Raw genomic sequence first — 15,448 nt, 5'->3', positions numbered from 1 at the left:
TTAGGACGACGGCGGGAAACATAAGACGACCCGCGTTATGAAATTAACATTTTATTTATTTTAATTATTTTTTCCTACGATGATGATGAGTGTAGTATTAACGGTAAGTTAATAACTTTTGCGACTCTACAAAATTATCGACCTCGTTTTCTATTCCCATTTTAAAAAATAAAAGCTGTTTCGGAAAGGTAGTGGACCTTTAAAAATGGCATGCATGATTTCCTGGACAAAATGTTTCACTTCCTTTTGTCCTGTTGTGAGTAATTCTGTCAAATCCCGTCATGAAATTGTTAGCTGTTCTTATTTATTCCGATTGTATATTATAAATTATGTTTTATTATATAGAGATTTATTAAATATGTTGGCATTTAATTTATTAAATTAAAAATATTAAAAAAGATTAACTAAGCTTCAATATGATATCTACATATCAATATAAACAATTTGCACGTTCTTGAGTATTTACTTTGAATCTGTATAAAATTCGCTTGTGTTAACACAAATATAATTATACTGTATAGTATTGCAGAGGTTTCTTAATTATTTATGTAGTGTGGATGTCATTGTCGTTAGGAAACGGTAAAGGAATATGGAAATAGCACAAATATATCGAACTTTTAATGAATGAACCAACTTCCATGTAGAATTTCTGCCGTTGTCAAGGAAAACCGATGAAACTAACAGTAATATCAATTGATAGACTTAATAGTTTTTTTGTTAGGATACCCAATAGGAAAAATTCTAGAAAACAGAGAAATAAAGATTAGAGGTTTTTTCTGTCTGATTTTAGACGATTGAGAATCACTCAAATAAGCCATCTTGATACATTATCGGAGGAAAGTTGTTGCTAAGAAGATAAAAACGATTGCGGATCAATGTATTACGCTTAAGATTTTTGTTCAAACATTTTATTCCAAAATTGAAATTACAGAAAGGTTGAGGATCTATTAAATACTCCCCAATTAAATAACATTTTATCGACCATGTCTATCTTACCTCTGTTTTATAACACAATACCAGCAGGGACAACATACGCCATATGATAAACATGATGATTTACTTTCCGTTGATGGATAGTATCATGACTGTATCCAAAATGTATTCCAGACTTGTTCTTGGTACACTTTGTAGCTGCATTGTCACCAGCTAATTGACAACATTGTAAATTATGATTTGGTACGATTTCACCTATATTGTTATGTGTTGTGTCACTGTTGAAACCCCTTCGGAACACTCAATTTCCATACAGCTCTTTAGTTTACGTATCCGTTACAAGTTTTTATCATTGTATTATCATTATGTCTTAATAAGCGTCGTGGTTCTTTAACAAAATCATATCCTGATTTCTCGAAACAAAGACTTCATTCGAAATGTTTACTTAGTGATCTAAGGATAGATATAAATTTTAAATTTTATGTATTGCCTTTAGACTAATTGTTTCGAGAAATAGGCTCAGATGTTGCTCATGTAATGTAATTATTTAGTATAAACCGAACCAGTTATTTAAGATTACGATCTGTAGTATATGTTTTTAGGTATTTGTCGTCTATTCTAAAAAATGAATATTTTCACGTCTTAAAATCTTTTGTCCCAATTATTCAATAACTAGCTAAGAATATAAATCTATATTTATGTTCATTGTACCGATTATGAAACAACGTTGACTAAATATTTTTTCTCGAATTACAACATCTAATGGTTTACTTATATTTTTATTATCACTTTCTAAGTGACGGTTATAGCGAACCTCAGGGACCAGCACAATCGCTTTGGTATAAGAATAGTTCGTTATAAACTCGTTAAAATATCTTATAGGAATCCTGAAGGGGATGAAGCGTTTATGAAAAAGAATGTCCGTCCGTTTTTGGTCTATGACTTCATAACCCCAAAAGATATTAAGAATTTTGCTTATAATTTAACTAACTCACTCAGCTACTAATTAGGCATATATATCCGTGATTTTACTTACTTTTACAAAAAAACAAAACAAAAAACAAAAAAACAAAAACAAAAAAAAAATTGAGTTGTGGCGCAGTGATATCTTATCCAATAATTCCGTTTGGCCAATGATTGTGCCACTTTTGAAATTCCATGCGAAACCGTTTTGTATATATGACGTCATAGTAATTGACGTACAATTCTTTCGGTCTATGGAAAAAACCCTCAAAGATTTAACTAATAGAAATGAGTGTAACATATGAAATTCAATCATTACGTTATAATCATAAATTCGTTATATGCATGTTCGTGATAAATGCGTTTTAATGTATATTCATACAAAACATAAGGCAGGCACACATCGTTAATATTTGTTTTATTAATTATATAATATAGTATCAAATAATAATAATGATAAACAATAGATTTCACCTTGAGAATTTTCACATAAAGACAATTCATGTATACATTTACATAAAATATTACATGTTTAAATCAAGCATTTAAGTACAAGTATCAAAAAGTTTCCAAGATTTTTTTTCGTATATAATTGAAATAATATGTAAATAATAATAATTTCAACTCATTGACAAATAAATCGTATAAATGAAAATTATACTGGAAAAAAAGCAAACTATATTGCATATGGAAATTTGTTATTTTTTTCTCAAAAAGAGATCATTAAATTATTTCTTGCCGTTGATAACACTTCGATTAAGAAACAGAGTCCCTAAAAGTATTGGTATCACAACTACTGCACAGACATTAGCTTAAAAGTGACTAGCTTACAAACGTCGTTTGTGAAAGTTCTAATTACCCCTTACTTTAAAGACATGCTCATATTCAATATGAATATTTTAGGTGACCGATTTGAAAAACAACCGGATCCAAGAGATCTTAACATTGGCTATGGGTTGGCCACTATATTGAATTGAGAGTATTTTGACAGGCTAAATGCAATCGTAATGGACTGTTCAAAAAACATCTGACCAACCTCATGGTCGTCATTTTGAATTTTATTATAGTTGCCTTCCTTGTGTTTCAAATCCCCAACATGATAACCTCAATTTGCCATATACAGGGTGTCCCATAATTCACTTTCAAAATGTTATAGCTTTTGACATACATGAGCAGCGAAAAGTTATGCATAGTTATGGTATATGAAGACATGCAATCGAAAGTTTTATGATATGAACAATATAACGGAATGTTTTGATTCTATTAAAAAGCATTGATGTCATAATGACGTCACCACATTTAAGACATTGCCACGTCAAGAAGACATTATACAGGTAATGAGAAATGGTCAATACGTTTAAGAAAAAGTGATTTTAGTCCTCGAATGCCACAGCCCTCAACAAATCCAATTCTTTCTCTGTGTGTATTATTTAATCAACAATACCAGAAAAAGTTCTCCATTTGTACAATAAGACATTAGAAAATGATATTTAATACTCGATACTAGTGTACTGAAGTGCTCATATGTCTATGATAACGTCGTTTTGACCATATATTGCAGCAATGTGACTTTCATCAAAATCGTTGCTAAGATTACCTTTATAGTCTAGATAAACAACAAAAAATCTTATTGCAGGCTTATTGAAAATGAGTTATTGGTGATTTACGTTCTGTATCAAAAGATTAACCTTTGAAAGTGTAACATAGTTTATGGGACACCCTGTAATTAAACCAATCCAACTAATTTTACAAGCATCTTCGATAGCCATGATTTCTGATTACGTTACACTCACGTTCGTAGATTGTAACGTGCTAATCAGAAGTCTTGGCTTGCAAAATATTTTACAAAATAAAGCAAACATTTGTTAAAAAATATTCGATACACAAATGCAATACTTTTTGTCATAAGAATATTTCAATGTAATGAGAAAAAATCACTTAAAAGAAAATACATGCATTATGCTTTTGTTGTACATATACATTATACAGTTTTGTGTTATAGTACAGTAACATAATTTGTTAAATTGTACACATTTTGAAACATCTCGCGCAATTTAACTTAATACATGTTTACATGTTTATACGTTATAATAAGTGTATAAACATAATGTATATAAGATATAATTATACATGTCCTATTTGATAACAAAACCAGTAACCAATGACGAACATTCAACAATTTACATTGTTATACCACCATCAAATATTTTCTATATAAACTCTATTGACAAAAATGCCAATAAATGAACTGTTCCGTGGAGCGGTCTGTGCTGTTGGACGGGAGTGGCGTCACAATTGGGTATAACAAAACAGTTATCGACTGGGTTTTCGGGCAACAAATGATTTGTTGGACCCTCACACAAATTGTTGCCCGAGACCGAAACAGTTTGTCTTCGGTTCTAATAAATCATCTGTTGCCCTCAAGTCCAGTCAACAACTGTATAATGTTTTAGCACATATTTGTTATTTAACAAATAATCGTTTATGAACTTGGCATTTGATAAAGGAGAAGCAGAACAACAAAACTGTTTTTAGCAACAGTATGTAATTCAGGCGACGAAAACTGTATATTGCGTATGATGCTATTCCGTTGATGATGTAAACAAAAAGTCACATGACAAACAGCACCAGAAACAATATAATTCCTTTATCATACCAGTTGTCCCCGCATACAAAAATATATAGAATAAACACGCTCAAAAGTCACAGCTCAAATATGAACGTAATTGCACATTCTAATTGACATATAATATATATAATTTTGACATTACTCTAAAAAATCATTTAAAATTTTGATCTGAATATTTTGATTATAACACTGGTCGCTTTAGAATATGTGCAAAGTACAACATTACGATAAAAAGACACAATCATAAAATATAAAAGACAAGTATTGTTCGATGAATAAAATCAGACATGTGTTATACTGCTAACAATGGGTTTCTCTCTCAATATCAGATATAGATACATATAGATGTACCGTACCACGACAGAGTGCTACATAATATACACAAAGTTCTAAATCATTGAACAACCTCCAGTATATTTGAGTAATACACCTGAAGTTGATATAACTGTAAACCAGCTTATTTTCGCGCAAACTTAATTTTGCGTTTTCACGCAGAGTTTTTTCAGGACGGTTTTATTTCTTTTGTTTTACTTTGAAACATTTTCACGCGATTTTCTATCGCTCGCGAAATATGCAAAAACAAGTTTGTTTTCATCAAGTTTGTTTACATCATACGACAAAATATTTATATAACCATATATAAATTCAGGTAAGAAAATTCGACCTTAACCCATGTTTACATCATACGACAAAATATTTATATAACCATATATAAATTCAGGTAAGAAAATTCGACTTTAACCCAGGTATGTTCTAGATTTTGGTTTTCTTTTGTAAAGTGTTTTATTCAGTAAAAATAGTGCTATGTATCCTCATACCACGTTTCAAGGAAATTGAAAATAAGGCTCGTCAATTTAAACATTTTTTTTTCGTGAGAAAGGCACTGTCTTTTTTGCAGCTTGGCCTAAAATAAGTCAAATCAGCTATTTGTTCAAAATTTTAAATGTTAAAAATTAGTTTTCGAGATTGTTTTGATATTTTTTTTATCAAATATTTGTGAAAGCAGGATAAGATCTTTTCTTCAAATGTCTTGCAATGATATTCTTTTATCTATCTTACATTTCCATATTACAGTATTATCTACTCATGTGGGAATGCATTTGTTGTAACGCCATGTGGTTGCTAGTATAACGTCAAGGGTACCTACCAGAAAGTGATATGCAGAGACGGAATACAAGGTAAAACATCACTGATTATTTTATAGAGGTGTTAGATTTGAAATGAATGTGTCAACAATTATTTCTTCAAATGAAACGTTGACTATATTTGACTATCGCTTTTATGCTAATATGATCTATATACTATGTCTCTCATGTAATAAGACTTCTGTTAGGGTAATAATATTGTATAGATCCGTCATTGACTCCCTTAATTACTTTTTAAGGAAACTTTTGAGTTTGCTTAAATAGTTGTCAGTCATGGTAATTTTGAAACGACTACAAATGATGATTGAACCAAGTTATAGAAATGCAGCAGAGGTAAATAGGATAGTTTCAACATGATGACATATCAATATCATGTAACTGGTAAGCGATTTTCTCCATCAAATTAAACATGCGCTCGGTTATAACCCTTTTACCGGAATCTTCAGTAAATGTAGGAAGTTCCGGATCCAAGCCATTTTCGCCTACCTGTAACATCGACAGAATCTGTTCACATGGCTCTAATGCATCAAGTTCTTTGTTCAAAAGTCTAATTTCGTCCAGCATTGTTTTATTCTTGCATATGTCAATCGGCTTTTCGCCATTATCATCCTTGCAGATGGGACTTATCCCAAAATGAAGAAATAGCTGAATGCGACACAGCCTTTCCAACTTGCAACATGCTACATTACTTGTTATGAGCTTTAATGTATTATGCAGAGGTGACCGACCGAGGCGGTCTACCATCTTTGTTTTGCTACCAGCGGTTAGTAGCTTTAATATACTGAATATTCTACTGAAGGAGTCATGGGCTGCAGCCACATGTAAGGCAGTACGGTCATCGCCATCTTTGCGATCGATCTGACATAATGGTAGAAACAACTGCAGAAATGCACAGGCTTTTTGGTCGGACCATTTCCCTGCTACGCTATGGTGCAATACCGTTCTATTTTCTCTGTCGGGGAGGTTGGGGTCCGCTCCGTGTTCTAGTAAGACTTTTGTTGTGACCAGCTTTCCCTGACAAACAGCTTCTGCCAGAGGCGTTGTGTGGTATGAATCGCAAGCGTCGATTGCTACACATTTGTTTCGAAGGAAGCCTCGAACGATATTCATTGTTTCTGTGTCATTTCGTTTTGACCTAATACACAGATGTAAGGCGGATTCGTGCCTTGTTGATATGTGCCCCCTAGCACCGTTCATCAAAAACCAAGTGACGACCGACTCGGGATAAGTATCTCTGCATGCATGAAATAATGGCGAAAGACCCTCTGAGTCAATATGGTTAATGTCGTGTTCAAAAAGCAATGCAGCAGTCAAAAGATCGTGGAATACAAGAGAATGACTGGCATTGTGAAGGAGAAAATGGAATATTGAGTACCCTTGTTTTTCAGTTGGCTTGAAAATAGGAATATTTGCCGTGTGTATTGCTTGCAGAATATCTGCATCAAGTCTGTTGTGTTTTATGAGGTCTGAAAGCACGACATCGCACAATTCTCTTGAAGAGCATTTGAGAATCAAGGCAATTGTTTTGCATCGCGATGACTGGTGTTTAATGGATGCAAGGAAGGGGGATAGCCCATTGTCATCGCTCTCGTGTGTGGATATCCCACATTGATGAATCAAAATTTCAGATATTTCATGTACTTCTTCATCTTCCATACAACTTGTAATGCAATGATGAAGGACTCCCCTTTCAGTAGACTGTATAGGGGTTTGGTATTCTTGCATTGACAAGAGAAACTTTACGGTATTGTATCGGGATTTCCCAGCAGTAAACGCTGCCATCAGCGGACTCAAAGAACGCTTGTTGCAGATAGAAACAGATGCGAATAAATCGTTGACCATAACTTGGGTAAAGTCTAAAACATCTTCATCAGGTAGCGTAGACTGCATTAAGTAATGTAACGCTGTATTTCCGTTTTCGTCTTGCAATGTGAGATCTGGTTCCATATTTAGTAACCGCCAGAGAATGCTCGTGCTGCACACGGTAGTAGGCTCGGCTAAGTAGGCCATTATTGCATTTTTCCCAGTTTCGTTCTTCCTATTGACAATGACATCATTGTTTGGGTGATATTTGCTATATCCGTCGAGAAGTTTTTGTCCGCTTGGTGCATCGAGCAAGCTACAATAGTGTAATAGTGTGTTTTGTTGACTGTCTATATCTTCTACTTCTGCTTTCCATTCAAGCAAAGTGATAACAATGCTGAAATATGAAAGCTTCATAGCCTTTGCCAACGGTTTTGACTTACAGGAATCCTCGGTATTCGGGTCTGCACCGACTTGTTTCAGGACCGATAAGGTTTCCAACATTTCTTCCTCGGTTAATGACATATCAAGACAATCGTGTACTAAAGAAGTCGGTAATGTGCCCTCCTTTCTATGTAGTGCAAGCAGTTGTTGCAGAGTGCCAATGCGATGGCGACCTTTTTCCAAACATAGACGAAGATGAGTAGCACTCGTTATATCCATACATTTGATAGTGGGTCCTGATAATGCCTTTACGAATTGAAGGACCCAGGTGTCGGGATACTGTGATGAAATTGCCAAATGTAGTGCAGTTCTTCCATTAGAATCTGTTATGTCAGCGTTGGCATTTTGAAGTAGCATCTGTGACAATATTCTGTCGCTCTTCTGAAGTGAAACAGCTTTCAGTAAAGGGGTCCATCCAGAGTTATTCCTCTCGTTGAGCATGTCAAACTCCACATTTGCAAGTGTGCCCAATGTACGAAATTCCATATCAGGATCAAGGAATGAGTCAAGAATTTTGTGGCAAGAGTTTTCTCCTTGATTGTCCTTCGGTAATTTCTGAGTGTGAATTACAGTTGATTTAAAAACATCATGTAAGTTATGATCTATTCCTACCAATAAAAGACAATTGAAGAACAACTGGTTGCGATCATATTCGTCATCTGGATTGAGAGTTAAAGACCTTTCTACAAATTCGTCCATCTTCGTATTTACAGTAGTTACTTTACTTCTACAACACACAGAGAGTTGTTTGATGAAAGTATCATTGCACACAAACGTATCTTGTGACTTGGCGGCCACCTTCAAAAAATTCCAAAATTTCCATTTGCTGTGTGGAATTGTTGCACCAGACTGCAGTAGAAAATGTATTGCATCTTGATCATTTGCCTCAGCCGCATGTTCAAGCGCACATTTGTGTTTTGTGTCAGGCCTATTGGCACATTTCTTACAGAAACTTATGTCAGCCCCATTTTTAATGAGTTCTTTTAGAACGTCCATGTTACCGTGAACTTGAGCAGCTTTGAGTAACGCTTGTGATACAAGCCCTGTATATTCGCTTTCGAAGAAGGTTGCCTTTCTAAGTCTTTCAACTAAGGCCTTACACAAACCATGCAAACGATGCGTAACACACTTTGTCAATATTGAGGAGACTATACTATAACGTTCGGATTTATTCTCGAGTCTCTTAACGAGAATTTCAGCCAAAAGGTCCACAAACTCTTTGTTGTACCAATTTCTTAGACTTGAGTCCCAGATTGTTTCACTTACCCTTTTAGATAAAATGTCATCAATAACCTTTTCCGCAATACGACTTTTGTTATCTCGTGAATTTGGGACATATAAACAAGTTTCTTCCAAACCAGGATCGATTTCAACACAATACAACAGAGTTTCAGAACTCAAAAGGTCTAATGCCTTCGAGAAATTTGTTTCTAGTAACCAAATTTGCGCTGCTTTCTCCACTGTTTCATTGCTAAATGTGAAAGCTTTTTGAGTATTTGGTAGTTTGTGAATGAGAATACCTTCTCTAGCGAGATCTTCGCCAATTTCTGCAAGGTCACTCAGGTCTAAATCATCCCTCTGCAGTCTTCGGACTAGATCTACGTCGTTTATGTCATTTGATTGATTGCCATTGACAAAATGAAAAGGAGATCCTTCATGTTGTCGGAGCAATAAATCAAAGAACAACTTTCTGCTCGGATCCTCTGCCAATGATTTCAATTCCCCCAAAAAATAATCTATAGGGTATCGAAAGAAAAGCACTCCCTTTGAATAGTATTTGGCCTTTGATGTAAAGAGTGCGCATGCTAAAGGGAATTCTAATGAACATTTCATCTTTACAATTTCATTTATTTCTCTTTCTGACAAACGATTCCTAGAGATATGTTCCTCTTCTGCTCTTTGATTAAGGTGTGCTTTCAAAATGTTTGTTTTTTCTTGTGATGTGAGTTCAAATTGTTTTGTCGACAGGTTGACTAAATTTGACAGACCTGCTAGATGTTTTGTGTAGAGAGAGGTGATGACAAGATATTTTTTTGAACCACCTTTAAAAAATTCTTTACTCAGTTTTGTAATTGTTCGTTTTGTGGCTTCATCGATAAGTACATCACTTATCAACACAACAACAGTTTCATGTGATTTTTGTTTAAAGCAATGTCTTACATCATTTACACCGTCTAATACATGTGTCTGACATTCTGTCTCTGACATTAATGATAACACTAAGTGGTGCGCAAGGCGTTCTTTCCCATTACCTTTGCGGCCCGCAATTATGACCCAGTGGTTTTCATCTAAATACTTCTTGGCTTTCCGTGTACCGTTGGTTTCGCAGAAAAAATCTTCCTCTGCAAGGCAATCTCTGAACGTCTCCCTCATTGACTCTAAAAACGAAAACAAACCAATTGACATTTATTTGTTGTCTATAACTGTGACCGTGAAGAAAATATAATTAAACAAACCTGTTTGATCTATGTTAAAATAAATAAATACCGATCTGGCAGACACTATGTACTGTTTCATCTCGGTAACCAAAACACATGAAATGTGACGTTTCTTTTTTGGAAAGATATTGACAGTGTAATTTGGAAAACGGAAATTTGCAATACCGTATGCCCATGTTTATATGTTTTAAAATTAGATTTAGTTTATCTTGTTTCGTATTCACTACAATGAAAATAATATATTTCAAATAACTTATATAGTGTGTTTCCATTTCACACAATGATAAAACCATTTTACAAATGAAGACACAAATCTATGTAGTATACTTGATCCCTGACAGCTATGGCGTTTCGTAACATTACATTATTTTACCAATTTATCAATTTGAAATTTTCAAATTATTATATATTAGATTTAAATATCTTTATTTATCTTGATTTATCTTAAATATATTTACCTCCTATGGATTCAGCATTCAGATTTCGTTGTACTAATGGAAGTTCTTCGTCGACATCCGAGGTTGATGCTGTATCAAAATAAAGGGAACACTTTCAACAATCTGATCAAACTCATCTGCTCAATGCTTGTATTTTTCCTATTTATCATCTGACCCCAAAACCTCATTAATAACAATTCAATTTTAATTTATGAGCGGGAAGTTTTTATAACATTTTTGGTGCGGTTTTGGAAACAAAACCAACGGCAACAAAATAAGAACAATAGGTTCAAATTGAAATTCAAAGTTTACATGTTGCGTTACCGTTAATACCGTAAGCAATAAGTTTAAATGGCACATAGTTGTAGAATACCTTTATAAAGGTCTTCCAGCTTGCTGTGCACTTCTAGGAGTTCCTGCTGATGTTTTTTCCATTCGCTGAATAAGCCTGAAATTAAAGCGTGTCATGTTAGCATTCTTCTTAAATCAGCTATCGTGATGCAAGGTTTTACGTCACCATTACAATTTGCGTTAGAGTAACTGCTGAGTAAATGTGTTATCCATGATTACTTTGCATTTCTAACAATTACATAAGCATTTCAATTCGTTTTTATTCGTGTAAATATTACACAAACTCGAGTACATATCATTAAAAATATCATTCGTTGAGTCTCGTGATAATTATTTCTAGGACTTTTCAAATTTACATTATTTTAGAGCCAGAAATTATACGTTTTTTGACAATCCCAAACTTTGATATTTACAAATGGAAATAATAAGGAGAGATAATGTCAAATATAAAATTAAAAACTAACACTATTTCGAAAATACCAAAACAGAAATACCTGTTATTTCGGTCTGCTTGACAAGAGAACCTTTCAGCTCCTTGATTTCTCTCTCAAGATTGACAGACCGTGCTTCTAGCTCGGTCGTTCGTGGTGAAAGTGACGCTTTCGTTAGACGCCTCACCCGATGAGAAAACTTCTTTGGTGTTTTTAGCAAATGTTCAATCCGAATTATCACACTAGTGATTTCGTTGACCTTTACCTGGAAATTTGGTTTACTGATCGATCCACTTGCTGAATGTGAGCAGTCGTTTCGAAATTTACGAAGTTTTTCTATGCATGCTACTAGACATTCTGACCCAGGCTTCGGTGAAGTAATCCAAGACTGGCATGGTGCAATTTGGTTCGGAAGTGCATACCTAACAACTTTATACATTGCAGAAAAATCCAATTGATTGTAGCGTACTGTTTCTCCACCTTTCGGAAACAAAAGCATTGCCTCACTTGTGTAATGATCAACCTTTTTCCGTAACATTTCGCTGTTGGAAATAAGTTTATGCAAATCGGCATCTGTTGAACCTTCAGGATTCTTCTTGCGAATGATCTCACGCATAACATCTTGACAAATGTTTGATGACAAAAGAAAAAGTTTCGCAAAGTTTGAGCTCTCTACATTCAGAGAAGCATTGCTATTGCTACCGTCACTTCCTTCCGACCAAGAACGATAAAAAGCAACTTGTGATCCTTTGAAATCTATTTCTTCTGTATCACTAGCGTCGGCGACCGTATTTCCTTCAACCGGTATCTTTCCTACCGTACTGCCTTCAGTCTGTACCCTTGCTTCCGAAACCGTTTCCCCTTCAATCAGTACCCTTGGAATAGTTAGTTGATACGATGAGGAATGACAATCTTCGTCATCATCACTTTCTGGGTACTTCGCTGCCATAATTGTAATATAACGAGTACTGTAACGAAAACGTAAAGGATTAACTACAGAAGCGTACTTTCGCCAAATTCAATGAAGGGTACCCAAGCTTACCGGTCCGTGCGATTGAACTTGACTTGTTTCTTTATTTTAGTTTACAATTATTGCATTGAAGTAACCATGATGAAACTGGATGTGTTTGTTACATTACATGTATTTAATATTCTATATTTTCTTTTATTTATATATATATTTTAATTTATTATTTATAATCTGTGTTTTCTCTTATTCAGTATTCTGTGTTTTGTATTCAATATTCTGTATTTTCGGTTATTCAGTATCCTGATTCCTTGGTTACTTATATTAAGTAATAAGGGATCATTCCTGCGTTTGAAACGTTTTAGCGTGCTGAAATGAAACTGCGGGAACTTTTTCAAACAAATAAAAGTATAATGTAACCTTTACATATATGGATATGCACTTAAATTTTCAGGTTTCAAATGTATTGTCCTTAGAACCCACCAATTGACCGAATTATCATTTGATAAAAAAGAATAAAATAAAAAGTGAGAGATTTCAGAGAAGGTGTATGCTAATAGATGAATAGAAAACCTATTGCCAAATGCAAACAAACATCAATAGGAAAAGGGTACCTAGTAAGTACCATTTGTATGTAATATATTTTCTTAAATAACATGCATTCGCAAAGAGATGAACTTTTTAGCGAAGAATATTCAAAGTTCTTCAGTCTTTCTTGAAATTTCCGAAATCTTGAATTTGCAAAGAGAACTGTAGTTTGTAAAACATATATATAACCGTTGTATTTGATATCATTGACATCTTACATCATGTTAATCGGACAATATCTATCTTATCTACCATTACATTTGCATTGTAACCGTTTTTTAACAGATGATGTGTCAACTTACAGGTAGCATCATAATGTACCACCTGGCTAAATTTGGAAAAAAAATAATCGGGTGACAAACGATATATTGATTTTAACAAAATACGTTTGTCGTGGGCTATATTTGGACTTTTGACCACGAGCCGCCATCTTTGATTTGACTGCAACACTCGTACCTGCAAATCGATCTATCGTAGATTGATCCGATATCTTTGACTATTATTGCAACAACATACATGGCATCGTCAAATTAGATCGGTATGCATAAAATAAATATAACAAATATGACAAAAAAATTTAAAATGGAGCGAGAATGAAGTATGGTTCAGCTGAACAGGTTTGCAAACAACTGATTGCTTCCAATAGAAAAATAGACTGCACAAATGCAAGGTGTACCTACCTTACAGTGTATCCAGGTTGGTTACCTTGTTTCACAATTTGTGTTATATTAGCCGGATAAGTATTAATTGGGAATGTTTACACATAGGCATATTTCATCAGATCGGAACTGCATGCTTACAGTGAATTTGAATAAGTATTTTAAGAGTGCATATCCGGAATATAAATTCCGAGAAGTGTACGATGAACTTTCAACTTTGTTCTATTTGTCGGCCAGCATTGTAAACAAATATGCAATGTGGGTGTAGTTACAATTGGTAGGGGTAGTATGTGATCATTGATTACAGGTATACTACAACTACACGTTTATAATTTTATTCAGAAGGTAGGTCTAGTCACGTACTGACTGCAGTATAGAATTCCGTTGTTATTGTCCTATGAGTACATTGATATTCTGTTTAATTTCAGCATATCATATTAATTAAGAGAAGTGCATGACTGTACACATTTTCTTCGAAATCATATCAACAATTTCAACCACACTGACTGTAAATATCCTAACAGTTCTTTAATACAGACCTGTAACATTAATCTCACGATTTTTAAATCACAACAGTCGAGTTGAACTAAATAACATGCATTATTCTTTTACATATTTGATTGCCAGATACCGTAAGTAAACTTTTGATTCGTTTTATTTGTGGGGAAGACATGTAAAAAAAAAACGTTCATGCCACACAATTAAAATGGTAAATCCGCCAAAGTAGACAATATTTATTTTCCAGTTTCCCAGTTTGAAAAATGACATACGTAACTGTCGGCATGAAAAAGACATCCCTTATAGCCGCTTATTACCGTGAGTCACAAACAATTCATCAAACTTTACACGATATGGTCTTCATACGCGGATTAAATTGAAATGGTTTTGAATTTCTCGATTTGGCTATGAACGTATAAATAATAATAATCCGTTTCTCAATTGTTCGCAAATCAAATTTTCCCGAACATAGCAATGTTCAACGGAACCGCTCGAGCCACTCGAAAACAAAACCCGACTATATGATACGTAACTCTTGTGAAATTGACATAGTAAGTGTAATCATGACAGTATCCATAAATGTTGGAATGATTTGTTCGTCTCTCTTGTAGATACTGCCGCTATCTCCATGATATCATTGAGAAATGGTAAATATGATACATTATAGTGTAACTGACGGATTATTTAAAGGCCCACTGCCTTTCCGATACGGCTTTTAATTTTTAAAATGGAAATGTAAAACGAGATTGATAATTTTATAGAGTCGCAAAAGTTATCAATTTACCGGTAATACTACGCTTATCATCACCTTCTGAACAATTTAATTTAAATAAATAAAATGTTAATTTTCATAACGCGGGTCGTCTTATGTTTCCCGCCGTCGTCCTAAATGCCGCGCGGTAGTTGATTATCACTGCGCCAGAAGGCAAAACAGTGAAATGAAACCCAACTGTTATCATATATTACGCATGATGTCTTGCATAAGCTTCATGTTATAACCTCATCTTAGGCCATCGATATATATTTTCTGATGTTATCTATGATTTTTAGAAACCTTTAAATTTTGCTCCGGAAAGGTAGTGGGCCTTTAAAGGCCCTATACCTTTCCGGAGTAAAACATAAAGGTTTCTTAAAAATATTAATAGCATCAGAAAATATATAC

The 15,448-nt window shown here is 34.2% G+C and overlaps 1 protein-coding gene across 1 annotated transcript; it reads right to left on the bottom strand.

The window, feature by feature from the left end:
• Positions 1 to 1,563: 1,563 nt before the first annotated feature.
• Positions 1,564 to 15,374, bottom strand: LOC138326844 (uncharacterized). The gene is made up of 5 exons (XM_069272842.1): positions 13,810 to 15,374; positions 11,638 to 12,542; positions 11,166 to 11,240; positions 10,814 to 10,882; positions 1,564 to 10,295 (listed from the first exon to the last, which is right to left on the bottom strand). The coding sequence occupies exons 2-5, from the start codon at positions 12,521 to 12,523 to the stop codon at positions 6,019 to 6,021; spliced, it is 5,307 nt and encodes a 1,768-aa protein (XP_069128943.1). The 5' UTR covers positions 12,524 to 12,542; positions 13,810 to 15,374; the 3' UTR covers positions 1,564 to 6,018.
• Between the last annotated feature and the right edge of the window lie 74 nt (positions 15,375 to 15,448).

The sequence above is a fragment of the Argopecten irradians genome, chromosome 1, assembly GCF_041381155.1.
Source record: "Argopecten irradians isolate NY chromosome 1, Ai_NY, whole genome shotgun sequence".
In the NCBI taxonomy this organism is placed as follows: Eukaryota; Metazoa; Mollusca; class Bivalvia; order Pectinida; family Pectinidae; genus Argopecten; species Argopecten irradians.
The sequence above is the reverse complement of the archived record's forward strand: the minus strand, read 5'-3'. Positions and strand labels throughout refer to the sequence as shown.

Coding starts and splice junctions, on each gene's coding strand:
- LOC138326844 (XM_069272842.1), bottom strand. CDS start 12,523: ATGGCAGCGAAGTACCCAGAAAGTGATGATGACGAAGATTGTCATTCC. Junction 10,883..11,165: donor GCTGGAAGACCTTTATAAAG/GTATTCTACAAC, acceptor ATTTTGATACAG/CATCAACCTCGGATGTCGAC. Junction 10,296..10,813: donor GAATGCTGAATCCATAGGAG/GTAAATATATTT, acceptor TTTCGTTTTTAG/AGTCAATGAGGGAGACGTTC.